General features: G+C 40.9%; 1 protein-coding gene across 2 annotated transcripts in view; it reads left to right on the top strand.

The window, feature by feature from the left end:
* Positions 1-653: 653 nt before the first annotated feature.
* The window catches only part of IGF2BP3 (insulin like growth factor 2 mRNA binding protein 3), a gene marked incomplete at both ends in the record, with an annotated part of 109,850 nt that continues 82,945 nt past the window's right edge, over positions 654-27,558 (top strand). For both annotated transcript variants that reach the window (XM_082278028.1, XM_082278027.1), the window contains 3 exons: positions 654-828; positions 2,082-2,142; positions 24,917-24,965. In XM_082278028.1, coding sequence (XP_082134154.1) covers positions 654-828; positions 2,082-2,142; positions 24,917-24,965 — 285 coding nt within the window. The remainder of the gene's footprint in view (positions 829-2,081; positions 2,143-24,916; positions 24,966-27,558) is intronic.

Raw genomic sequence — 27,558 nt, 5'->3', positions numbered from 1 at the left:
CCCCATCCACTCGCTAATTGAAGAGCTGGGATTCCTCACGTGAGAAGTTGATTTGTAGTTTGAACACGTGGCTCATTCAAAAAGCCGGAATATTCAAGTAATTTTTTTCTCTCTCTCTCCGTCCTTCCCTCCCCCCTCCCCTTCTCCTCTCCCCCTTTTTTTTTTTTTTTTTAATACGGAGAGGCGGCGCCTGCATGCACGTAGTGTGACATTTTCATAGTCCGCCTGCTGCTGCCAAAGGGGCTTGGGGGCAAGACAAAAAAAGTAGTTTTTTTTTCCCCTCCCCTCCTCCTTTTCCTCTTCTCAGCCCGCCATCCGCGGCCCCGGCGCTGGGTGTTTCCCCCGTGCCCCCCATGCGCCTGGGTAGCACGGCAGGCACTTAGGGCTCCCGTTTGGCCACGCTTTTTTTTTTTTTTTTTCCTTTTTTTTTTTTTTTTTTTTTTTTTTTTTTTTTTTTTTTTACCCCTTGAGAGAGAGAGGGAGGGACACAAGCTGCAGATCTGATTTTTTTTTTTTCCCTCTCCCTGTCCTCTCTCTCTCTCGCTCTCTCCTTCCTCCATCGCATTTTGTTTTATTTCCCCCTTCCTCCCCACCTCCTCTCGCAAGACGAGGGTTGCAGCCCGCGGTGCGCGCCTCCCCGAGCCGCCAGGAAGATGAACAAGCTCTACATCGGCAACCTCGGCGAGAACGTCAGCCCTCTCGACCTGGAAAGTCTCTTTAAGGACTCCAAGATACCCTTCTCGGGCCAGTTCCTGGTGAAGACGGGGTACGCCTTCGTGGACTGCCCCGACGAGAGCTGGGCCATGAAGGCCATCGAGGCACTTTCAGGTGTGCGGCCCCTTCCACCACCCCCGCCCTCTCCCCGCAGCCCCGACGGCTCCCGCCGCTCGCGCTCTTCCGCGGCCGCGGAGCGGCTGCAGCGGCGGCCTGGGCCGCGCCGCCAGTCTGGGGGGGCTGAGGGGGTCCGGGGGGGGGTCCCTGTTCCCTCCGCCTCCAGGCGAGGTGGGAACTGTTGTTTTCCGAGCGCGGCCGGAGCCGCCCGGCCTTCCCGCGGAGCCTTTGCGCGGGGCTTACGCGGTGGCGGCCCCCCGGGAGTGGCCGGGGAGGGGCGGGAGCCTGGGCCCACGGACCCGCGGCGCGGCGGTTCCCATGTTTTTCCAAGCCCCACGGCCAGCCCTGCCCGGCCGGGGGCACTCGCTGCATTGGGGGGGGGAGGGCGGTGAGTGCAGTGAGGCGGAGGCGGGCTGCGGGCGCGGAGCCCTGCGCGGGGCAGCGGCTGCACACACACCCCCACCCCGGGCACAGCTGGACTCCCCCGCAGCCCCTCGCAGGGGCCGCCTCCCCCCGGAGCGGGCTGAGGCTCCCTTCGGCTTGGCTTAGGCCGCGGGGCTGGGGGGCGAGCCGCCGAATTGCTCCAAACTTGGGAGGGGGGAGCCCTGCCTGCCCCCCCGCCCCGCGCTGCCCAGCTATTTATTTCGGTTTCTCTTCGCTGCTCTCACGCACCCATCACCGCCTCCAGCAGCGCAGGCTCCCGGCCCCGACATCCTGTTTTTGTGTGCTTAAAAAAAAAAAAATTATTTTCGCGTGAAGCGGCTTTGCGGAGGTCTGCCGGGAGAGGCTGCCTCGGAGGAGATGGGTTCAGGTCTGCCGGGAGAGGCTGCCTCGGAGGAGATGGGCTCGGGCTGCGCTCCGCGCCTCCTCGCGGCTCCCTTCCCGTCCGCTTCCGCGCAGAAAATCGCCCGAAGTTGGCGGCGCGGGGGGTGGTGGAGCCCCCGCTCCCCCTCCCCGAGACGGGGCCGAGCCCGGCTCCCGCACACGACGTTTCGCGGGCTGTTTCCAGCGCGGGGCGGGGGAAGGGGCCCCGCCGAGGGCAGCGCGGCTCCCCCGCGGCAGCGGCTCGGCCCCGGGCTGTGCCGCCTTCCCGGGCGCCGCGGCCCCGCTCCGCCGCTGCCCGGGCTGCCGATGAATGGGCTAACGTGTTGCGCTCCTGTTTCCTGCTTCGCACCCCTGCGAGCCCGCTCCTGGAGACGGGGACGCACAGCCGCGCTCGAATATTTTCCCCTTTCTGTTTATCTCGGCAGGTAAAGTGGAGCTGCATGGGAAACTCATAGAAGTTGAACATTCGGTCCCGAAAAGACAAAGGTAATTTATTTTTATCCACACCCCCCCCCCACCCCCCCGCACCGCCCCTTGCCCTTAGTTATCCAGTGAGAAGCAATTTGAAAAATGCTTAGGTTTGTGTTTCTCTTCCCTGTAGATAAATGGACCGCTTTCTTAAACCCACAGGCATGCACTCAGTGCTGTCCGAGAGGTTTTCTAGAATCACCCCATGTATTTCTAATGTAGTGTCTTGGCCAGGCAGCAGTGGTACTATTTAATTTGTTATTAAAAAAAAAAAAAAGGCACCTTCCTATGGAAGAAGCAAATTATTATGATCTGATGGCAAATGATTGTGTAGATTTTAAAATTTAAAGTTCTGTGAGAAGAGTTAAAACCTGTGTGCTAGCAGGAAATAAAATGTGGTGTTGTGCACTGAATAACGGGCAAGCACGTGAGCTCTGCCTCAGCAACAAAAAGCACCTTGTAAATATACTGGTGGATATATTTTTTTGATCCTGCCATGTTGGAGTCTGCAGCATTTTACAGGCACATAGTAGAAGTCTCATCTGTATTTGAGAGGATTTTATCATCGCTATTTTGAGCTGGTCTATAGAAGCAGCAGGAGAAGGACTCCTTCCCAGTAAGGATAGGATTTATGCATCCTTAATTTCTAAACACACAGTTAATTTTTGCAAGGCAGTAATTTTGTCGGGCCTCAAGTAAAGAAGCAATATTTGGAATAAAGCAGTAGTATTTTTATGCTGCCTATAGCAATTCAGCCTCCTTTTTTCACAAATATTTATACGATAGAAAACCTGGCGTGCACTAGAGAGTAAAAAAAAAAAAAAAAAAGATCAAACTTTCCACGTGCTTTTTCCTGTACTCCATTATTCAATCTGGGAAGTATGTCTGTCTGTGCAACTTTATTAAAAGGGCTTCTACTATTTCAGGATTATTTTGAAAATTGCAGTCTTTTTGAGATAGTTATTTGGAAAAAATGGTTTATCTGTCTCGGTGGACATTGTATCATGGTATTTTGAGAATTAGAAGTTTGATCATCTGTTTAGTGTTAGAGGAAAGCTTCACTTGAGAAAGTATGGAGGATTTTTGCTCTAGTTAAGGGAAAGGGGAATCCCTCTCTGGACAAATTAATTGCATGTGAATCTTTATAGTTATATTTATGCGATACTTTTCATTGAAAATTAATGTGGTATATGTGCTCTTTCTCCTTTAATATGCAATGTATATAGTTTTGAATTACAGCAGTCTACATCTCAGATATTTTCTACTGTTGTAGATTGAAAAATACTGTTGTAGATGGAATATACTTTTAGATTTAAGAAGAAAATTCCGTGGGACATATAAAAATTGATAATTTCCTATCAGGCTAATAAATAAATTTACTGTCATGCTTATTAATGTTAAGCTTGCACAAAGAGCAATCTGTTTGTGCTTTTGAAAAGAAATTCATTACAGTCATAAAGGTAAATTTAGAATCACTGGTGCTTCCCCAACCTTTTTTTTTTTAATCATTGTTTAATATGTTTAAAAGTGTTTTTCTGCTCTTTCAGCTGTCAGCTGAAATGGTGTAAAAGTCCATTCTTTGTACTGGGTACTGTGTCCTATTTGTCTGTGAATTAACAATTATCAGAAATGTTTATCTGCCTGTAACTTGTTGAAAAGAATTCTGCTCTGAACTTAAGGCACTTTTCTAGGCATGTGTTGCCTACATATAGGCATATTGAAAAAACTGCAAATGTAATTGTATCAGCATACCCGTATTGCTTCTCCCAAAGCCCTCATTTGTTAAAACACTGTTTCATCGTGCATTATCATGTTGGAATGTATTAGATATAGCTCAGATTTATACTGCTGTTTAACAGAAAATTAAATTGTATTTCTCATAACTGTACTTCCTTCCCCTTTGTTTCTGCTCCCCCTCTCCCGAAATCTAATATAGAGAGCCACTTAAAATTCATTCAGTGACCTCCATATGTAAAAGTGACTCTCTTGTTCCTTTTATAGAGGTCTAATTTTTTTTGGGGGGGGGGGCAAAGGTGTCAAAAAGTTTGAGTTTTTTTTTTTCCTTGTATTTCTAAACATTGCTTACTGGGCTCATATTTAGAGTTGTTAATTACATGTAAAATCACAGTTTTCAAATGTTGAGTATTGTTGGTGAAAGTGGTTAAGGTGGTTTCGAAGTAACTTATTTGAAGCCTTTGTATCTTTTTGCACGAGCGAAAGGTGTAGAAGCAGCTGGGGTGTGGTGGGGGGTGTTGCTGGCCTGGCCCACCCAGTGTGTTTGCATGCTGTAAGGCCGGGGAGCGCTTTCCAGAGAGCCCTGTGCACTCCAGCGTTCGAGATACAGCTAGAGAAGTGACGCCATTTAAAAAAAAAAAGTGGATGTGTCAAGTCTGTCTTTCAGCATGAGTGTGCGATTAATAGTTTGGTTAAATGATTACTTCATAAGAGTAAAAGTTGTTTTGTAGTGCGACGAAATTACTCAATACATTGTATTGACCTCTGCTGCTGTGAGGCTGCTTCATGGAGGCTCCTGGTTCCCCTCCTCACCGCCTCCTTAAACATCATTTTCAGGCGGGTTTCTGTTGTTTTATTTTTTTTTTTTAACCAGAGTGTGTACATTATTACCCACAAAGGTAGTTTGTGAGTATCCTTCTCCAGAGACAGCTGAGGTGCACAGGAGGAAAGGGTAAGGGTTTGGTAATCCATATCCTTGTCACATAAAGGAAGGTCAAGAGGTGGTGTCAGCTAGGGTTGCCATAAAGTTGAGCTGAATCTAGAAGACATGGAATGTGCCTGGCTTGTTATTCAGGGCGAAATTCTTGGGCCCAGTAGTCACTGCATTCCACTCCTTGCTGGATCTTCTGATTTGAAGTGGGCACACCCAGGTTTGCAAAATTGCCTTCCTACCTGCTGTGGAAGGAAGTAAGGAGAGAGCCTGTGTGTGGCTTTCTCCCTCCCACTTCCCTGGAAGCATCTGAAAAACAGACAAGGGGATACGCTGTGGTTGAAAAAAGAGGCCTGGTCAAGGTTTCCTTGATGGAAGGGTGGGGAATTATTTTGGGGGAGGTGTGAAGTATTTAATAAGCTCAGGAGTAGATTCCTGACTTACTACTGAAATCTCAAGGGAATGCCAAAGGAATGCAGCATTTCTGCATTCAGACCCCTTGGTGTGGAAGAAGGCTATTGCAATATTTGAGGGTTTAGGTCACTTTATGCAAAAGTTAGAGGAGGCATCGTAGTGATTTTGACTGCAAGTCACGCTCTGTGAGGGAAGGCAGGGCACCGTTAGTCACGTCCACTACTTAGATGAGTTTTCCCCTCATGAAGGGGCGGTGCAGGAGGAGGATGGTGGCTGCCCATGGCGTACGTGGAACTTGCGGTGCGAGGCTTTGGGTACTACCTCGCTGCAATCCAAGAGCAGCTGGTATCTCACAAGGCGATGTAGGCTGCAATCTGATTATTCAAATGGCCCTGATGTCACTTGTGCGCAATGTGGGGGGAGGGCAGGCGCTAACTCTGGGCACCTGGGGATGTGCCTGGTGCAGCCTCCCGGCCCGGCTTCCATGTCCAGGTGGGCTTCCCACCCAGACCTGATCAACGCTACCTGCTCCTGGGGCCCTCAGGTACCTAAAATGCTCACAAACACCTCGGTTGTGGTAATGATGAGGTATTTTTCCAATTGGAAGGTTAATTAATTTTTTCCCCACCTCAAGGGCTCTTTGTTGAAAAAATAAATTCACTGTGTCTCTTCTGGGGGATTTGTTTGGGAGGGGAGCAGGAGACGTGGGTAGCGAAGGTGCACCCTGTAGGTCATGCTGCCCTATGGGGAGAGCAATGGCCTGCCAGCTGGGCTTCACCTCTGATGCTGAGGTGTCTGAAGGTTGGTTTGAGGAAAGCAGGCCCCAAGTGCCCCTCATGCAGCCACCTCTGTTCTACGGGTGACCATTAGATGGCAATTGGATTGTGTTGCTAATTTTCAGTATAATGAGGGTTTGTGTCTAGTGTGCACAAGACGGTGGGAAATGGTTTTGTGAGGCTAAAGTATTTATGGCGGCTGAAATGGTCAGTTATTAAAAAAAACCTATATTAGTGGCATTGATTTTTAGCTTTGCTTCTGTAAATATCAAGTAGGTAGAAGTATGCTCAAAGTAAGAAGACATGTTAGAAAATATGCCATTTCTTAACTGTATTGTTCTCTTTTCTGTGTGAAAACTTGGAATGTTTTTGAGAGCGAAGGGCCAAAACTTCACATAGTGATTTAAAGTTTTTATTCTGTTTCCACATTTGTTTTTGCAGATGTGAACAGAAGATTTTTTTTTCTGTTTTAATCCTTGAAATTTTACAATTAAGAGTGGAAACACCAGTTGTGACTATTCCTATACAGACAATGAGTCATTATGGCAAAACCAGATAATCTTCACCAACCATATTAACTGTTACGTTGTGGGGAATTTAATTTTTATAGTTCCTCATACTGTTTGATCATTAATTAAAAAAAAAAATCCCTTGCTGCAGTTTTTAAAAATCAGCTGGAACACATGAAACACAGCTGTAAATGTGTCCTGAAAGGTTGGTCTTGTTCTCATTTTGCTAACTCCCCTTTACAGAAGGTACCCTGAGAAATATACTTGTAGTGGACTTTAAATTGTGCATAGATATGGTAAATTTTAAAGGGGTGGAAAAAAAATAACATTTTGGAAGTGTAATTCAAGGGTAATAAAAATATGACCAGGAAATGTTTAAGATTTTTTTAAAAAATTTCTCCCTTTTTCCCCCTTCAAGCATGGGGTAATAACATTTTCCACATTTTTGAGACCTTGAAGGTGGTATTTTTGTAAAATGGGGCTGTGTTCATTTCAGTCACTCTTTTAAGTGCAGAGCATAGGACTCTACAGCGCTGGAGTCCTTTTATGGCTTCTGGCTAGCTACTGGGTGGACTTCAAATGCTTGGTTTTGACCTGAAAAATTCTTAAATGGCCCAAGATTTACCTACCTAACAGAAAAGGTGTTGCTTCCCATAATGCCTCTGAGAGAGTGACCCAGACAGCATTAAAATACATCTAATACTTAGCTATGGACAGGGCTAGTCCTTTTAGGAGCCTCACAAAAAAGATTCTTCACTCCTTAAACCTCTTCCTCTTCTTAATGTCACCTTATCTCTTAGCATTTTATCATCCTGGGATTTTGGTAAAAAATATATAGTGGCATGGACCACAGCTGAAGACACTTTCTTCTGGTGATTTCATCCTTACATGAGCCCAATGAGATAGGCACAGGGCAGTATTGATGTAGGACCTTTTTCCTTGTAAATTAAGAGTAAAATTTATTCTTGGAATTGGATTATTCAGAATCAGTAAATGGATAGAGAACATATGCAAAAATTGAATGCTCTAAAAACTAAATATGGATGATAACTTCATGTTTTATATATAAAGGGGGATGGTTTAGAAAGTTTGGATAGGTTTGATACATTTAGCAATATCAAGGTGCTTTATGTGGTTCCAGAGTGCTTCAAGATGATTCTCTTTTAATGCACTTTTATTTTCATATACAAAATGTCTATCTCCGCATCACTCCGTTCTCCATCTCTAATGATGCAGAATATAGAATTATGTAAAGTTATATGCTAATTACTGTTGAAAACTAAGATAAAACCCGTAACTTTCCCTTACTATGTCTAGAAACGTGATGTAATCAGGAATACTTGAGCATTATTTTATAGTTTTAGTCTGAGGCTTCCATACTTTTTCCTTTTTTTTTTTTTTTTTTTTTTTCCTGGGCATGTCAAGTGTCGGCACTTGCATGCCTTTTCATCCTGCATCTTTGCTGGGTGAGTGTTACCGCTGCTGTCCAAATGAGGAAAATATCTTGAATCCGCCAGTCAAAAATCTCCCTGGCTGTCTGTATTTGGGGTGTGCTGGGGAGATAAGTTAGCCCAGTGCTTACTGGTGCTACCCAGCCTTTCTGGGCATGTCTATCCATCTGGATACTTCAGTGACAGTTGTTCCTTGTCATCAACTGGAATATGTAATTTGGCTTTGAAAATTTCTGTGTGGGAGCGAGAGCTCCTGTGTGTTTGTGGTAAGTATCAAAAAATTGTAATTTTGTTATTACCTCCTGGTTTTGCTTCTTTCCAGATCTGCGGTGTTGGTTTGTGAGTGTGTTTTCAAAGATGTGTATATTTAACAGATAAGAAGATCTTGATATATGCAGTGGGATACTTAGCAAATGAAGTGCATTATCCTAATATTGACCCTAGTAAACCTTAAAATACTGTATGTGTAATGGCAGTAAAAGAATAGTGCGAAAAAAGGTGGTTTTCCATTTTTTTTCTGCTAACTCATTGAGATTTCAAAATGAAAAATTATAATATTGTTATTTTGCTGGCTTGTATTATTATGACAGCTGGCACAAGAGGAACCTGTGGCATGAAAGGTCTCCTGCTCAACATAGCCTTAGCAGCCATGTGCTTCCCCTATGGCCTACCTCTTCATGGTGCAGTGGAATCAGCATCCACTCAAACTGTCCTTTTGCAAAACTGAGTGAATGGAAAACTGCCACTAATGTGCAAAATGAGGTGTTCTGTGCTTTTAATTAAGTTAAAATTTGGATAAGAGCACAGATAGTCAAAGAGGGATCTGACTCTTCTTGGGTATGGGACAGAAATGAAACTGTCTTGAAATAGAAGATCTTCAGCTGGGAAGGGCTTTACTCCATTTTAAATGTTTTGGTGTCTTGATTATTTTATGACTGTAGCCTCTGCAGTATTTCTCACCAATCAGTAGTTTCAAAGAGAATGTGTATGTATATGTGTGTCTCGTGTGTGTATATATATCCACATATGCATTTTAAAAGGTTGTATTACCATAAAATAATTTGCAGTTCAAGAAAGGACCAGCTAAAAATATCTGGAGAATTTATAAAAATAGTAAGGTTGGGAGGTTTTTTGTTTGGTGTTGTTTTTTTTTTTTTTTTATTCCTGTACCAGTACTCTTGAACACAACTGAAGCTGAATGTTCACTTTTGAAAGATTAACTTTCATGCTCAGCTGAACTTTAGGAATGTTATTTTAAAATACGTAGTCTACACCATGTGTCCAATACATTTTTCCTCTTTGAAAATACCAGTACTTTATTGCTTGAGTAAATTGGTTTTTATTTTTAAATGTTAAATGTACAGGTTCTATAGGTTTTCCCTCAAAAATGGAGCTCACTTCACCCTAATGGAGCCTTAAAAATTGTAGTGCAGAAATCAGAATTCCCGATAAAGGGAACTCTAGTGTGTATGAACAAAAATTTCTGTTGGAAAAAATTAATAAGCTTAAGTTATTAGTTGGGTTTGCAGTTACTTATTTTCCTGAAATTTCATGTTAAAGAGCAGTCAGAGATGGAGTAAAAAGCTTGTTGAGCTTGGATTTGGAATTATTCATTAAATATCTGGCATGCATTGATCAAGGTGGGGCTCTAATTTTCTGGGAATAATCAGGGCAGGAGGGCTGGCTGTGAGAAGGGAGGGGGTGGGCAAATCCCTACATCGGGTGAGTTTTGCTGTGCAGGTGCTCCACACAGCTTTCATCCTAGGGCCTGATCCTGCACACTCTCTGCCCCTTCCCTCCCTCCCGTTAAAGGGAATCCTGAATCCTGGGTGTGCTGCAGGGAGACTCTTGGGAAGCAGAGTTGGCAAAGCGTCTCTAGCTTTGATAGGGAGAATGCCTGTATCTAGCAAAGGCAAAAGACACCAGTTGTTTGGTTGGTTGTTTTTCCTTTTTAAATAGTGATTTTAAAACAATTACAGAAGAGATTATCCAGAAATTTATTTTTGGTGATAGACTGGGTTATTTAGTTTATGCACGTCAGGGAAATTCTTTGTGATGGTGGTTTCATGGTTATCATGGAAGAATAGTTCAATTTTTCCTCCTACAGCTAGAGTAAAAATTTCAAAAAAGTGTCTCTTTAAAACAGTGCTTGACAAATACAAACTGTGGGGTGCTAGAGGAATTTTGGTAGTAGTTTAATCCATGACAATAGATTATATTTATAACGTAAACCTTATCTTTTTTTAATATGAATTCTGATACACATGCTTTAAATGATTTTCTGGTGAAGGTTTGGTGGCAAACTAATGCAGGTAACGGCTAGGGAAAAGAATTTGTCTGTCTTGGACTGTTGCTGCTAATTTAGAAATAATTTTTCAGGTGACTTTGCTAATACACCAGCTTGCACAGGCTCCCCTCGCCACTGAGGTACCGGTTTGTTAGAGTTATATACTTCCGTGCTGTAGAGAGCACAAGGGTCTTTCCTATCAAGGCACCGGGATTCCTGAATGAACCACTCTTCCTTCATGGAAAACCAGTGCTCTGGTGTACAGAGGGAGCTATTTACCAGGGACGAGCAAGAGGGATTCAATGCTAAGTGTCTCTTAGTGGTATTGATGACAGTGGGTGCTGGGGCTGATCAGCAGCAAGAGCTCTCACATGGTGAGGTTTGTGTTAATAGAAGCTAGATTATTTAAGTGAGTTCTAGGTGGTGGGCAGCAGTATAACTTTGTGTTATGCTAAACAAAAATGTTAAAAACTGCAATTGCTAATCAGGAGGCACTACTATTGACCCAAGAGTAATGCTGCAGTATCTCAGTACTTGTTTGCTACCTGATTGTATGAATTTTCCACCTGCACAGAAATTTTCAACATAGGATGAGAAATAAATGAGAAATGGACAGCTCTTATTGTTGGGGTTTTTTTTAAAATACTGTGTACTCATCATTAAATTTCTTTTCAGAGTTTAATTCTGGAACTCAGTAGGAGTGGTGTAAAATTTTTCTTGTATTGCTAATACTAGTTCATTTGAAGATGCATCAAAATGCTTATTCTGCTAAAATACTTTAAAAAAAAAAAATCCACCCCCAAAACAACCAAACACCCCACATTGTTGTAATAGTCAAAAAGCAGAGGATCCTTTATTTATTAAATTCTAAGGTTTTTTTCTCAGTGATGGTCTGAGTCCTAATAGCAGATGGTGAGTTCCTGTTCTATTTGATGCCTTGCTCTGGGTTGCTGCTTATTATATTTTTTAGAGTGAATTATATGCCTCTACTTAGAAGTTTTCATTTTTTTTCCTGTTATGCACATGAGAGAGAATTTTTATAAGTAATGTAATTTCTACCCCTTCTTTTACTCTGGCAACTTTTAAACAAGAAATGGTTGTTGGCATGTAAATATGTCCCAAATTCTGCATTTAACGTAGAATGGTAAGCTTTAGATAAAAGTGGCGTACACACCCTTTGTACAACTGGGCTTTATGGCAGTTGTTCAGTTGAACTCAAAGCACAAGCAGAATTATGTTTTTAGGTATGTAGTGTGTGTTTAACCTATTTGTAGTTTAAGCAACCCATTTTTTTCTTGAAAGTAGTCTTGGGAAAACAGTTTGAAGACCTGTCATTAACTAAGTTTAAAATTTTGAAATTATAAAGATTGCTCTACATTTGTGTTTGACTAGCTTCACTAAAATCACAGAATTGCATTCACTAGCCGCAGTTGGATTTTGCCTGCCTCTGTGGCAAGTAATAAGCTTATGTACATTGCTTTTCTTCCTGGCCCTTGGGCTCACGTCACCTGTTGCACACAGTCCACCCGGTATGACTGTTACTGGTTTTGCACGGGCTAAGTTCAGCCTCTTAACTTGAAAATGCTACTTCTGAATGCATGCTCAGATCCAGCACCACCCGTGTGGTTACGTCAGTCTCCCGCTGTGTAACGGTGTTGCATTTTGCGATGGAGCACTTCAAAAAATGGTTCAAATGGAAGTTGAAGCTAATCTTAACTTTTTTAGCTGGAGACTGCTGGTGGAAATCACATGTGATTTTTGTATTTCAGAAAGCTTCTCTTTGACATAGTTCTCACTTGTCACTGGATGTATCACTTTGGATGGTACCTTTGGGGGAAAAAGGGCAGAAAAAGGAGGAAAAAAAAAAAAAAGGCAAAGCATGGAAAAGTCTGTCCAAAACTTAGTCATGTTTTACCATGAGGAAAGCCTGTAAATTCCAGAGGAAGAAATGGCATTTGAGCAGTGATAGTTTTCTGGAGGTGGCTGTGGTGCATCACCTACCTGTTGAGACTGGGACAAGATGAGGAGAGCTTGGCCTGGTTTGGGGGGCTGAGCAGGCGTCCTGACCTCTTTTCCCTCTAACATTCATCTCTGTGAACTTCCCTTGCACTCTGTGGATAACATATATGTGGTTGTGAAGCATTAAAGCATGTCTTTGAGGTTTGGGGGAGGAGAGGGAGGGAGTGATGGCTTTGTTTTGAGGCTTTTGGTAGCTCCAGTTCTGGTGTTACTGGTAGTCGTGTCTCATTGCCTAGTCCAGTACTAGACACGAAGCTGGTGCCAGCATGGTTTGAAATAAACTGAATTTTTGGGGGATGATCGTGGGGAGTAAAGAAGACACAAAAGCAGTAGTGTTAGCAAAAAGTGGTTAGTAACCCCTGAAGAAGGATGACTTATGTCTGTGGTTAAATGTCTTACAGCACCACAGTCTTCCTTACGCCTTTTCATTTTTTTAATTTGCTATTTTAACTTTCTCCAGCTCTTTAAAAAAATGTTTTTAAATCTTCAGTTGTTTGGTGTATCTATATGCAGGTGGAATGGCTGAATTTAGAAGCTTTGAAAGGTATATTTAAACTATACTAAATGGTGCTCTCAGGTAAAAGCAACTTGATCTATTAGTGGGGGCAAGTACCACCTAATTTAGGTATCTCTGTTTATAAATCAATACCGTGTGACTGTAAAAATAAGATAGTAATTACTTTCTTGGTGTGATAATAAGCTTGCACATCTGTATACAAACTAAATTCAAACTAATTATCTGCTAAATAATTTATTAAATGTGGTCAAAATTATCATCTTCATTCATATGAACTTTGTTCATAATCTTGATTTAAATACCCAGCAAAATGCCATGTCTTTGAAAACTGCAACTTACTAAATGCAAATAATCTTGATGTTAATGATGATTCACTTATAAATTATACTTATGATTTAACTGGTTAGCTGTGGCATGACATATGCTTTTCTCTGCTTTAAAAGTAACTAATCCAAAATTATAATTTTGCTTAGTTTAATATGAAGTGAACTAAAATAATGTCAATGTTAAATGCTATGTAAAGAGTGCACTTTCCAGTGCAGAAATGTAAACTATTTTTTGTTCTCTGGTCATGGCAGTGTATTCAAATCTACAATGACAGTGAAAAAATCAGTGCTATCTGTGATATTCATCCTCAAAACATGTGCTATATTCTGTTTTCTGTGAAAAAGAAATTAAAAATAATGAAATTATTTAAAAGGTGATAGTATTTATCCTGTAATTGCTCTATATACCACTCCTTAAACTCAGGGCAGATTTTTTAATAGTATTACTAACATGGAGGAGATTATAATATATTTACTGTAAAGATTACTAAAGAAAATACAATTACACCTCTTATATACAAGCAATTTTTCAGCATAACTTGCCTTTGAAAGAAATTGTAGATTGAAATGTTGCATAATTTAAAGTCAGTGAACAATTGAATTTTAGTTGTTGACTTTTCCAGTTGAACAGAATGAAATGATACTCTAAGGCTTTAATCAAGCCCTGGTATGAAAGCTCAGGGATTGCTTTCATATATTATACTATGTAAGCCCGTGTGCACTAATCAAAGCTGCTATGACAAAAGCACAGAAGATTGTTTTGGTAATTCTTAAAAAAGAAGTTTAATGCAAGATATAATTAACAGCATTTGTATTAAGTAAATATAAAATATTGCAGAGGACTCATTGCACACAATCTGTGATGCTTTAACTATGGCAGTGCAAATTATTTATTGTGCATGGAGATTTACTAGTGTAGATATACTTATCCTGACCAAACTTTTTGCTTGGAAAAAAAAGAAAAAAGAAAAATCTCTATGGTTGTTATTACTGTATAAATGTAACTTCTTAAAGCATGTCAACTAAAAAGCTAATATTTTTTTTTTGGTAACCAGTCTTTAGATCACATCTTTATGTTAAGAATATTGGGTGTGCGTGCAAGGTGTGTCTCTTTAGTTCTATGCACCAGCTGAAGGATGGTGCATTCTATACTTCAAGGGTATAAAAGTTTTGGAGGGGACAATGTGCAGGTCTTCTAAATAAGATATAACATTTTTCTGAAAGTACAGCTATGAAATAATATCATTTGTTGCTGTTCTCACCACAAAATTTTTGTGTAATTGAATAGGATTAAACTTTTGGAGGAGAATTCTTCAGAGAAAATTACTAAAAAAAGTGAAAATAATGTTTGAAAACCATACACCAAATTTGTTTCTCTTTGCAAGTAACAGGATTATAGGAGAAGTAATGGCATTTAAGAAAGAAATTTCTGCATCTATTGACATTCAGCATAAAAATTACAAGTCAAACAGCAGAGTGGTCACTTTTGATGACTTTTAGGTTTTGACAGGGCAAGAGAAAGGAAGGGAAGCTATTTGGTGCTGGTAGTGCAAACCCCATGCATTCTAGCACTCCTCTGGTGAAGGTGCTATATCTCATCTGATTTAGGTCACTTAATCAGTTTAAGGCCACGTGGAATTGCCATTAGTGCTCTTCTTGCTGGTATTCCATCAGTTCAACAAAGTGTACTAGTGAAATAATGACTAGAGCATCAAAGCGAGCATTGGTATCTGTGCAGTCTTGGCTACAGTGTGCATCAATTTATACTTTGAAAGTTTGTTCTAAGGTTGTGTTAATAAGGCTTATTACACTGAAGCTATTGAGACAGAAGAACTTATTTATTTTAAAGATAACAGGAAATGTACAGTAAACTTGACATTTCTGCTGTAAAGCTGGTGGAGTATTCTACTTTTTTCCTGTTAGTGTGGTCTAGAAAATTTAAAAGAAACTATTTGTCTTTCCAGTACTTTAAAATTTTTTCTTGATTTCAATCTTGAGATTGAAAGGTAGACATTTTTTTTAATTAAAAAAAAAGAATTTTGTCGTGTGAGCAAATTAACTGCAAGTCATTGTTAGGCTTTGCTGGAACATCAGATGATGAGCATAGTCTCTTTCAAATGCTCAATTATCATGTCAGCTGTCCTCTTGCAGGGTTGATTAATATACGTATTTCTGAAAAACAATAATAAAAATGGAAGTTTCAGTCAGTATGGACACAGAGCAAAAGCCATGCGGGTATGTGCGCACACACACTCAATTCTTGGAGTGGCTCTAAACTCTGGAAAGATCCTGAAACCTGTGCCTGTACATTTGAAAGCGTTGATTTACTCGGTGCATTTGTTAATTTTACTTTTAGTTTGTTTTGTTCTTTTAAGCACTAGGACTGTTATTCATATTTTTAGGTATTATTTTATAGACAATTGCCTAAATGAAGTAGTTTGCCCTTGTTGATATCCTTTTATATCGTGGAAGAGACTCGAAAATGTCAGGGAGCCAGTATGGTAGCTGAAGTTTACACATACACTTAAAACCAGACTAAGAAGATATTTCAGTTGTTCTAGTTACAGCATATAAGCTCTTTGAAATTAGACGGTGTTTTCAGCAGCACGAGTGTTTGTGTTTCCCTTTCCTAGACCCCACAGTAATCTTTGTTTATTGAGATCCTTTTAGGAATTGGACACTAATTTGTGTCAGTTTTTGTAAAGCAGCCTGAGAGAGGCAGCAAACAGGCTTTTCTTTAAAAATTGCATGTGTGGTGTGAAACAGCAAGGTGGTGGTGAAGTGGGACGAGTCCCTGAACTACCCTAATGCCACACTCAGTTAAAGTTCTGAAGTAGCTTGTTCTCAACCTGAACTTTTAAATCCGATATTTGATAGCAAAAAAAAAAAAAAAAAAAAAAAAATCTAGCAAATGCTGAGACTGTGTAACAGAGGTCTTGCAATTAAATGCTATAAGTGTACAGGAGGAGCAATTCTTGCTATTTTGTTTCCCCTCCAGTCCTCCCCCTGCAACCAGAACTGAATTTGTTTAATCTGGAGCATACTGTGGACTCAAATTGAGAATGAACAACTGTAGTTTCACTTAAGTGCGACCTGAAAGAGACCAAAATAGGTTGGAGTCCCTGTCTATCACTGTGGTGTAAGGAATCTGGAAAGCATTTCCGATGTTCTCTGCACACACGGGCTCGTGGTTGAGCAGTTGGTCTCAGCAGCATGGTGGCTACCGAATTCGTCTATGAGTGCTGCTAATTTTATTTAGATATTTCAGTCTGAGAAGGGTGAATCACTGAGTTATTGTTAGATGAGATCTAATCTGGTGCCATACCTCCCATACCAAAAAAAAGTTGCCAAAATTTTACATAGTACATGATATCTGTGTCACTTATTTCCATTGGGTTTCTGACTGGTTGGCAAACTCCTGCCGAGTAAGAGATGGTAGTAGGGAAGACATGCAAAATAAAAACACTGTGAGGCTGTATACAGCAGCTGCTTAGAACAAAGTATCTTGTTGGCTTTTTAATTATTGCACTTCTTTTGCTTCAGAAGTGACTCTGAAGTATCCTTCACCATTCCTTTTTGCTCCTTGGACTCTTTAAAGGGAACTGAATTCATTGGAAATTAGGGGGGAAAAAAGGAGAAAAGAATTTTTTTTTTTTTAAATAATCTACTGCTCCCCAGCCCCTAACATGGCCACATACTGCAGGGCCACCCCATGAAAGTTTCAGTCTGTGGCTTCTTCTTACAGTTGATGTAGATTTTCATAGCTAGTTTGTAATGGAAAATAGTGACTGCTTCAAGTAGCAGGCCCTGTGGGCACTAGGAAAACAGGTGATGGGAGAGAAGAAGCCTTTGGCTATTTTGGTGGCTGAAGAAAATGAAGGGGGGGGAGAAGAAAGATAAAAGCTGAGTACTGTGTCCCATTAAGGGTACTAAGTAAAGTAAACAAATTTTTTTTGTATGCTTAGAAGTATTTTTGCTTTTAAAAGTGTTTATTTACAGTCTTTCATGCACCTCAGGGGTATTTTCACTTTTATCCACATCCCAGTTGTTTGCAAGTTAGTGGTGTGGCAAGTGACTGTAGCTTGAAAAAGTTTGGTCAACAAAATCAGCTGCATAGCACAGTTGTTTAAGGAATAGAGACCTCTGCTCAGAGGAAGAGGGATAGATAAAATGTGGCATTTAGGAAAAACACATATACACCCCCACCCTACCCCAAATGGAGGGGGAGGAACCAATCTCAAAACCAACCCAACCATAAGTGTCACAAGCCACAAAGCTGGGCCCATTATTCTAAAGGACACTAAAACTTCCCATTAGATTTAAAGCAGTGTTTAATTCTTTACTTTAAAAAAAAAATTGTAACAGCCTTCTCTCATTAACAACACCTGAAAAACGAATGGGTTTTTTAAATGAGAAATTCAGCATTAATATGGTAATGGCAGAATCTTCAGAATTTTTTTTTTAAAATGCCTTTATGTTCCACTCAAGGGAATTTAAAAATAATGAATATAAGCTTTTAGTCTAATTAGTGATGTGAGGAATTGTTGGGCTAAAATCCTGATGCAAATGGTAACAGGTGAGAGCCTACTATCCAGGTTATCCACATAAACACGAGAACTACCAGTGTAAACTGGGCTTGCACTGCTTGATTTGCCTATTTCGCATGATGTGACTTGGATGTGCCAACATCAATTTCTGGCTGTGCTTCTTGAGCTATCAGTCCATTCACAAAGGTGCAGATCCTTTCAGAGTGTTCACGTTACTCCTGCAAGGAGAGCACAGCCCGGTGCCCACTGGTTGGGCTGGTGGCTTTGGGGCGCGGAGCTGCGCGGCTGTGCTGGCTCGGCTTTCTGACTGCTCGTCCTGGGGAGAGGTAGTAAACAAATCCCATGGTGTGCAGGCAGTGGTAGGAAATTTGATCATCAGCACAGAGGGAGCTGTGAGGTAATCCAAGAGTCATATTTTCATTCTGAACGCTGAGATAATGCACCTCTCCAAAGCGGCTGCTTTGGTGGGTTGTATGTGCAAGATGAAAGCGGAAAAGTGTAGTTAGGAGCCAACTATTATGTCTTGCATAAGCTTTGAGAAAATTTTTTTTTGCCTAAATTTTATGGAAAATCCTTATTCTGAGTGGTAGTACAGACTGCTTTTAAATCTGGGTCTGGGATTAAATGAGTCAACACAAAGAGAAGTATTGCTGCACTTTGCCTGTGGCTTAGCCAAGCTTTGTCTGCTTGAATTGCTGAATTGGGTCTGAAATTGGAGCAATAACATTTCCTCTTTAAGTATTGTGCTGACCAGATCAGTGTGTAGAAATAAGAAGTGGTGATGTTTCTTAACAAGTCAGTATTTGAAACCCTTCTCCTTTCTTCTGCTAGGTAAGTTCAAGATGAACTGTCTGTTTCACAAGCTAAAGGCCTGATTGGATAAAATATAGTAACTGTGTCATCAGTGTGCCTTGTAATATATGCTAGAAATTAAATACCTTTTAATATAAGTGATATAAACACCTCTGTTTGGCAGTTAACTGAACCTGAGTTTGTTTTAGAAAGAAATTCAGAATGCCTTCATTTTAGGCAGGAAGTGTGACCCTTTGGTTTTGTATTTATCAGAAGTACTTGTTAGGGAAAAGCATATTGAGAGATATAATTGCACAAATATATATGCATCTAAAATTTTCTATAAAAAGATGCCTTAGAATGGACTTACTGCTGTTTGTTAGATACTTTCAGGAATCAAATATGAACAACTTTGAGTGAAAAGATTGCTTAAACCCATGCTACTTCAGTGTGAAGAGGGGGGCAGGCAGAGACTGCAGCACCTCTTGCAGGGCAAGCCACTCCAGTGGCTCAGTCTGTGTCATTACCTACATTTACTGCAAAGAAAATAATGAGAACTCCCCCTCCCTCACCCTGTAACTAGAAACTAGTGCTTTTCTTCCCAGCCACACTGATCTGAATTGAGAGTTAAGGATTATTTATTTTATCCTGTAAACTTGGCTTCTTTTTTCCTTTCTTCCCTCTAGAAGAGCATTAAAAACACTGATTCACTCTGTTGTGCCCAAGCATCAGCTACTTGAAGCAACCCGAGGGGGAGAAACTAATGAACTCTGTGTGGGGGTAGCTTTTGTGTGGGTTTTTTCTTGCCTGTTTTTATTTTGCTAGCTGCACAGTAAACAATAAGACCCCTCTTTCCCTTCCCCTATAATTCAGTCGATTACCAGGAGTTTTCCACTTGGCCATAAGAGTTGCTAACTTTGTTTCTATGGCTGTTCCTGTCAGGACTTTTTATACAGAACTCATTTCTTACCGTATGGCGTTACCCACACTCCATAGAAGGCTTTTTGCTGTGTGGTGTTTTTTTAACATTTCATCTCCAGCTGTCTATGTTCAGTTTGGGTTGTCAGTGAAGTAAGCCTCAGAACTGACAATTTTTGTCTTCATGCCATTCTTTGGAGCTTGGGGAGAAAAACGGTTGTTTTGGTGAGTGGGTTTGCAGTCGCACCATGTGTAGCTGTCAGAGCTGGGGGCCACGAGCTGGGAGGCAGTGCTGGGGGGTACCAGCACTCGGTGCTGGTGGGTATTGGCACACTCTGCACCTGTGATGTGAGGTGCCAAGACTTCTTCCAGGTAACCAGCATGGCAGTACAGACCTAGAACAAATGAAATGAATAAGCATTTGCTCTTTGCATGTTCCTAAGAGTGGAAAAGGTAGACCATTTGCTTTCTATCCCATAGGTATTGAGTTCAAACAGTTGAATGGACTAACATTGTCGATGTTCACTTGATCTCTTTTCAAACGTGTTTAACTCTTTTTCCATAGGCTCTTGTTTAAAAGGAGTAAGTTTGTGCTCTGTGGGTTTAAGGCATTAATGTTGTGTGTAGTTCATATGGCTGCTGAAATAAGAGACTATGAAGTGGTGCTATTGTTGAGAAGCGGGAATTAAGGAGTAGGAGGCAGCATGTCTCTGGGGGGGAGGGAGGATGGTCAGAAGGGTCTGGTAAGAGTGTAGGTACAACTCTGTGGAAGTGCAGTCACTTCGATACTTGTGTTTGTTTCCCTTTGAAATAGTAAAATTTTGACACAGCTGTGACATACAAAAAAAATGGGACTGTGAGGAAAAGCACAATACTTTATTGTTTGTTTTATAATTGTCTACTCTTATTTAAAATTATTTTCCCTTAAGGGGAGGTGTGGGTCTGATGTGATTTGCCTTTGCTAAACATTGTATGCATAGAGCATATAGTGGGATTGTGTTAGTGAAAGTGTACTGTGAGATTTTATACAGGGATGCAAAACCAGACATTTTTGAGACCCTTTTAACTTAAGGGGAACTCTATATATGGAAGGAAAAGAACCTCGTGTATATTGAGGGCAGAGAGATTAGGAAAGGGTATATATGTAAAAGAAATGAAGAAGAAAAGCCACAATTTCAACATTTTCTTTCTCCCATCTTTTTCCTTAGACACGTTTAGTATTGTTTCACATGTGTGTGGGTTTCTTGTGGGTTGGGAGCACTGGGTGTCCCTGTGCATGTTTGTTCTCTGTATTGACATAGGAGAAATTACCTCTTCAGAGATCACTAAGATGGCTTTTAGTAAATTAGCCATCTTTATGGTACTTTGCCCTTTCTGTCTCTGCACACACATGTAGCACAAGTATGCTGCTTGCCTTGCACAATGATGGCTGCTTGTTTTACTTGCTTTCAGTGTTGCAGAGATATTCACGGCCCCCAAATACAAGGCTCCAGGTCTTAACATCCTCAGAATAAATATGTTGGCATATGGTCATCAGCAGTGGCTTAAAGTAGCTGAATTCTGTTACCTGGATAGTACCTGAAAATAAGAATCAGAATGTGTGCAATTCCTCTTAAGAAAAGTATATTATTGCCAAACAATTGCTTATGGACTAACCTTGCAGAGAAACCAGAGAAGTCTCTTTTCTTACCCGAAACACTTTTTATTGGGCATCTTTGAAAAAGATAAATGAGTGTGGGAGTACCTGTTCACATGCTGTGAACATAAGTAGCTTTCCAAAACCTTGGTATGATACAGAGCACAAACCTTATTTGCCCAGATTTTTTTTCAGTTGACATCTATTTGCAATGCCTATTTAGCATGGGAAAAATGAAGTTAGAAATCCGCTTAAACTGGAAAAAGTGCATACACAAGGCTTACGTGAATGACATTGATGAGAGATGCTGGCAGGGTTTTACTAAGGATTTAAGACTAGGTGAGCTATATATTAAATGAAACTACTGTAGTAAAAGACCTTCATGGGATGAGAAAGGACTATTTCTTGTTTTACCTAGTTGATGTGACTGCAAGTAGTCATAAAGTAACAAAACTTGAGATTATTTCAAAGCAGACCATAACAAAGCCTCTGCAGCATTCTGCTGCCTGGGATATTTGTATCTATAGCTATAGGATCTTTGCGTATGCCATATTTTGCCAAAGAAAACAGGGTCATGAGGAAAATGGAAAGCATCCTGAAAGAGCTAACGGTGCCTGAGATGGGAGTGTATTTCCAGGAAGATGCTCCATACTTTTTCCTTTCCCCATCTATTGTGTGGAGTTTTGACCCTGTGCAAAATAGTGCTTGCTGAGCTCAGAACCCATCCTCGTGGAAGCTGTTGCTGCTCCGGTAGATTCAGTCAGGACCCAGCTTTGTCCCTTACTCTTTGCTATCCTCTTGCGTTTGGTTTGGGATTTCTCTCGAGGAATTCGAGAGCTGATTTTCTATGGACTCACGTGCAGGCAGCAGAGAGAGTGCCTGCAAAATCACTGGTGCTGCCCTGCAGCGAGGAGCTGTACGGGGCTGCCGAAGTGCGGGAGGAGAACGGGAGGAGAGATCTCCAAGCCGGGAGCTGCATCCGCAAGTTCTCGCAGCACGTGGGAGACGGTCGCTCTCTGTCTGTTCGCTGCTCGTTCTGGTCCTGCGAACACAAAAACAGCTAGGTCGTTTCTGGTTATCCCTCTTGTGTGTAGAGAAGGGAAGAGGGGGAAAGAGGGTATAAGCTTTGTGTACTTTTAGGCATTCTTAAGGAAGCTATTAGGACTTCTTAGACAGGGGCTAATAGTAAATGAAACGGAAAAATCTCAAATGTGTCCATGACCTTTTATGCTGGTTCTGTGTGATTCCTCTCTTAGCCATGCAAAGCTTTATTCAATTATATTTTTTCCCTATTGCTAATTGTGATACAGAAATAATGCAAAAAAATAGGTTAAATTTTCACATGCATAAGTAAACACCAGATTTCAAACTTGTGCACTAGGTGGCAAGTTAAAATTATTTGCAGCTAAGAAACTGATGACGATACAAATACTTCCAAATTAAATGATGTGTTTATAGCTATGCTTGTATTTTTGAAGTGACCTTTGAGTTTTGTACAATAGGTGTCTCACTATTGCCATAAATTGAGGTGCACAACTAGTTTTGTACTTAGCTTGCCATTTTCTTTTGCTGTTTGTGAATGTGGCTAATAATGAGCTAATAATTATAAGGTGGCATTTCTTCCTTGCTAGTCTCCCTTCCTTCTCCTTTTCAGGATGTTCAAGTTATTTCTGTGCTACAAATGTTGGCAGGCTGAAATTTAAAATTGTATCAAAATTTTCAGTCCCTTGAAGTCGTGTGGGAAGAAAAAACCCAATGCCAAACCTTGTGCTAGTCCTCAGCATTAGATGACAAAAAGCACAGATTGCTTTGTTTTGGTCCATCTTTCAGGTGTTGAGCAGTAGAGATGATATGTAGGTATTCCTTCTGAAATGAAATGTGAGGTGGTAGTTTTGTGAAACTTGTATAAGTGTTTCTGGAAAGGACTTCCCCCACTCCCCCCCTTCCCACCAGTGGATATACCCTGCTCAGTGTGAGCATTGGTGGCCAAACTTGGGCATGGAGCTGGAGTGAGACCTGCTGTTGGTATGGTGGCAGGGTTGTGGGGCTCAGATCCTTGCAATGAAACTCATGAATTTTAATTTGAATCTACAAGTGTGAGAGAGTAATGGCACAACACAGTTTGAAGCACGCTGAATAGTGTATTGGCTGCCAATTTTGTGGTTTGGGGTTTTTCTGTATTAAAATTTCCCGGTATTTTTAATACTGAATGAGCATCCCCTTTTATGTTCTACTTCAGGACCCAACTTTGAAGTTTCAGGTTGCTGTGTGAGATTATTTTGATGTTTCGAAGCAGTATATCACTATTTTAGGGTGACTGTTTTGTAGCAGTATTGCTAGCTGAGATGCCAGGCTAAGGAAAATTTTGCAGACCTCAAGGAAATTTTCTGCCCTCCCTATTACAGTGAAGCAGCTCCTGACTTTCCTTGCATTATTGAAAATGAAACCTTAACTGGGTTGTGTGTGGTTTGGGTTTTCGTTCTCCCTTCCTCGCCTATTTATATGATCAAATGCCGAAATCTGCTCCTACTTGCTTGAGAGGGAGTGAAAACAGCTGAGAAATGCTACAAAACTAAGACCTGTTTCTATTTTCTGGCCAAAGCACGTTTGTTGCTTGATCTCACGGTCGCTGTGGTGTTGGGGGTGACACCTCCACATGAGGAGCAGTTTGGGCAAGGCGGCTTTGTGCTGTAACCTCTGCTTGTGCCTTTAACAAAGCCTGTTGAGAAGAGCATTTCAAGATGTAAAACACTGCAGGCCTGGGTAGGTGGTGGTGTTAGTGAAAGGAGTGTATTTTAAAAGTATTTGGGGGCGAAAAGGAAAGCTTTTGATTTTATTGCTAGACAGGAACATCTCTAAAACTTGTTTTGCTTCAAGACTTCACTGGCTTGTATAAATTTAACTGTTACAAAAAGTCCTTAAAATGTGAAGCACTTTTTTCTGGGAGGTCATTATTGAGCAATTAAAATGTGAGGCAGAACTAAGTGTTTGAACACAAAACACTTATTTTAGCTGCTTTGGTGTACCAAAATGCAGTTGAGATCTTCTAAGCCTCGACTGCTCTCTCTTGTCCTCTCTCCCTTCCCCAAAGCTTCCCGGGATGGCCAGGGTGACCCTACTAGCTCAACATACCTGAGCCTAGCCGAAACTGTGTTAATCTACACATTCTTGTAAATCCCAAGGGTTTTGTGGCATCTCTGGCATTTATTTGTTCTCTCACTTTGGGGGAAGGGAGGAGACAAAAGACTTGGCTGTGAAGGCAGCCAGCACACTGCCAGGCTTTGCAGTAGCACTTCAAAGTGAATGTTTTGTTTACTAGATAAGTAAAAACTGATGTAAATTTGGGGTGAAAATACAATAAATTTACTGATTCTTACCCTCTCCTCCCAATCAGGGATGAAGAATTTTAGTCATGTAAATATTATTAAATAGTCCATCATTAGATTAATGAAAAGCTTAATATTAGAACAAATGTATTGATTCAAATTTATATTCCTTACCTTGAAGTAATGTAACATCCTGAAGTATCATCTTGGTGAATTTAAAAAAAACAAAATAACAACAAACTCTTAGTGTGTGAAGGAGAGCCCAGCACAAATACATGGGATTGTCACACCCATTTATAACAGAGAATTAGATACTGAAGGCCTTAAAGCTAAAATAGAAATACTCTTCAAGAAAAGTGGAGGCTTCATGAAATGTAACAGCTGTCAAATGTGTAACAAGTATTTCTGCAACAGTTCTTTGGACTTGAAATGATTTTGACCTGACATTCCCCCCTCGGCGTTCTGTTGGTTTTTTTGAATTCTGTATTTGGTTTTGCCCCTTTTAGTATGACAGATGCTTAAATGTATGATACTGCTATGTATAGTCTATCTTGCAATAATGTTTTCTTTGGGTTTTTTTAAAAACTATTTTCTTTAATTTATCTGCAGGAGTCGGAAGCTTCAGATCAGGAATATCCCGCCTCACTTGCAGTGGGAGGTAGGAAGTTACTTAAAAAAAATTATATCTTTGCTTAAAAACTATGTTTCTATTTCTCTCTTTATCCACAGGACTTTTCCCCTTCCCCCACCTTTCACTTGCTTTGCACACACCACCCATTCTGTTCTAGGGAAAAATCCTTTGGAAGAGGGAACAATAGAGCCTTCTAAGCGATTCAGATAACTGCCTTCGTTTCTGTTCTCCAAGTTAACCATAAAAAATGTTGAAATGGATTCTTTGGTGAATGCTAACTTCCTGATGCAGTCACTCTCTTTGACTGAAAGCTTGTCCATTTTGGCCCTTGCTGGTGTTTGGTGTATGAGTTCAGTAAACTTGATGAAAATTCATATTTAAATACTTGGTCAAAAACCTTTACAGAAGCAGAAATTTAGTTCTGGTCCTTTCTTTGGGTGGTGTGGGCGTTGGGTTTTTTGAGGGCTTTTGTTTGTCTGTTTTTCCTTGCTCCTCTGTATTGGTGACATTATGGCAAATTGGTCATTCACAGTATTCTGGTTATTGGCTCTCACCAGTATAATACATAATTGCTGTTTACACTCCACAAGTAGTGTTCTAATTTTTGCAGTAGGCGGACTACTGTGAGAACAGCTAGATCTGTTTTCTTTACTGTTTTTCTACCTTATATGTGTATAAAATGTTTTTTCATGTTTTATCAGTGGTAAGTCATCCTCTTGCCTTAGGGAAGTTAGAGGGTGGAGGGTTTGGGGATAAAGCTCCAGTAGCATTGTTCTCCAGCAGGTTTGGTCTGTTGCTGTCATCTGACTTTCCATCTGCAGCTGCTTCTTTGTTTGCTCTGCCTGATTGCCTCCTAGCTTTGAAGGAAAATGGAGGCATTGGTGTGTTGAATCAAGGCTGTCAACCACAGGGTCCCTGTAAGGTACCAGCACACACCTCCTCTCATTGCTCCAGCCTGCCTTTTTGGTGTCTGCTGTCCATGTGAGCTTTTCCTCTGCACTTTCCAAGCCTTGCATACCCCTCAGCTGAACAGCACCCACTTGATATCTTTTATTTCAATTTCATAACTGCTTTTTTATGTCAGGCTTCTGGGAACAGTAGTAATAGAAATGGTTGAGGCTGACTAATTTGAAGATTAACTTATTTTTTGGTACAAAATTACTCTGAGGATTTTTTTGTAGGAATAGTAAGTATCAGAGCAGAGGCATACAACTCAGATGTGAATACACTGATGTTTAACAGAAGGTACTGTTGAGCAGAGTACTTAAAAATGCTTCTACTTGCTCATGACTCCTTACACATGTAGTTAATATGGCTTGTATGTTACAGGTATCTACCGTGTCTCCCATCTGCTTTCTGACTTTTAAATGATCCCTCTTCTCCATTGTTGCAGTTTCTGTGGTGACATCTGGTCTTAGACAGATGTTTTCTCTGTCCATCTTTTTAAGAACACTGTCTTCATAAAGTTCCCAAGGAAGAGTTAAAATTGTCCCTCTTAGCATCATCTCTCCCTTGCCTAGATGTCCTCAAGTTACTGTAACAGACCTGACCCTTTGAGTGCAGAACTTATAGACCCCCAAAATTTCTACAGTACTTTTTAAAATTTTCTTGCAACATCAGGGTTGCCTGCCAAGTACAGTTTGTCCATTAACTTCCTAAAGTTTTTCTTTGTAAGTGCTGGTGGTCTGGCACCTCTGCACTTCAGCAGGTAAGCTTTGTATATCCTTAATCAGTGCTGGTGATTAAATTCATTAGGGAATCCTCATGTCAGTTTACCTTGTGTTCCGATATCCTTTTTTGGTGTCAAAATCTTTGAAAAAACTTCCTTTGAACTCTGTAAGAAAGTTTTTGATGATTCCCTCTTAAAACAAGTCTTTCTTAGTGGGGAGAGTAGAAATGTGTACATACAGAGAAGTATTTATATTGAAGCAATGTTCTTGCATAATATTTTTTGAGTGGATGGTATGTGAGGGTGCATGTGAAGCAGCTGGAGTGATTTTACTTAGATTGTCTTATAGTCCCTCTGTGCCAATTTGCTTGCCTCATTGCCCTTTTGTTAATTGCTTGAATCAAGACTGACTTCTAATAGGTGTGAAATCCTTAAAACCAGACAAAAAACACTGATGAAAAAAGTCTCTAGGTTAGTTATTGTATCAGCCCTCCTGTATGTTCCATATTGAAACAAGCCAAACTTTGTGCTCTTCAACACCTTTCCTTTTACTGTGACATAGGATATGTGAAAAGAACAGCAGAAATGTTTTTGTGAATTGTTTTTCCCTGGTATAGGCACTATTAGGAAGGTTACAGTGCCATTCTTTGCAAAAGCTGTAGTAACTGTCTTGTTTTCCTTTTTTTTCTTTATAAAAACAAGCTCATTATAAAGCCTGTAAGAGTGCCCCTAGAAGTCAGTGTGCATGCCTCTAGTTCAGTGCTTCACAGCTGTTCTTGTTGCCAGGGTGTCACACGTGGCACCTGTATGCCTTGGGCCACGTGGGACTGGGACCCAGTGAGCATCTACGTGCACAGAGATGGCCCTTGGCTTATAACAAAACACCCACCAGGCCCTCACATAGTAAGGAAGGCATCCATAACATTCTTAAATGTAGCTCATCTGCAACAG

This window comes from Coloeus monedula (assembly GCF_965178545.1).
Source record: "Coloeus monedula genome assembly, chromosome: 1".
Taxonomy (NCBI): Eukaryota; Metazoa; Chordata; class Aves; order Passeriformes; family Corvidae; genus Coloeus; species Coloeus monedula.
This window is presented reverse-complemented; position numbering and strand designations above follow the sequence as displayed.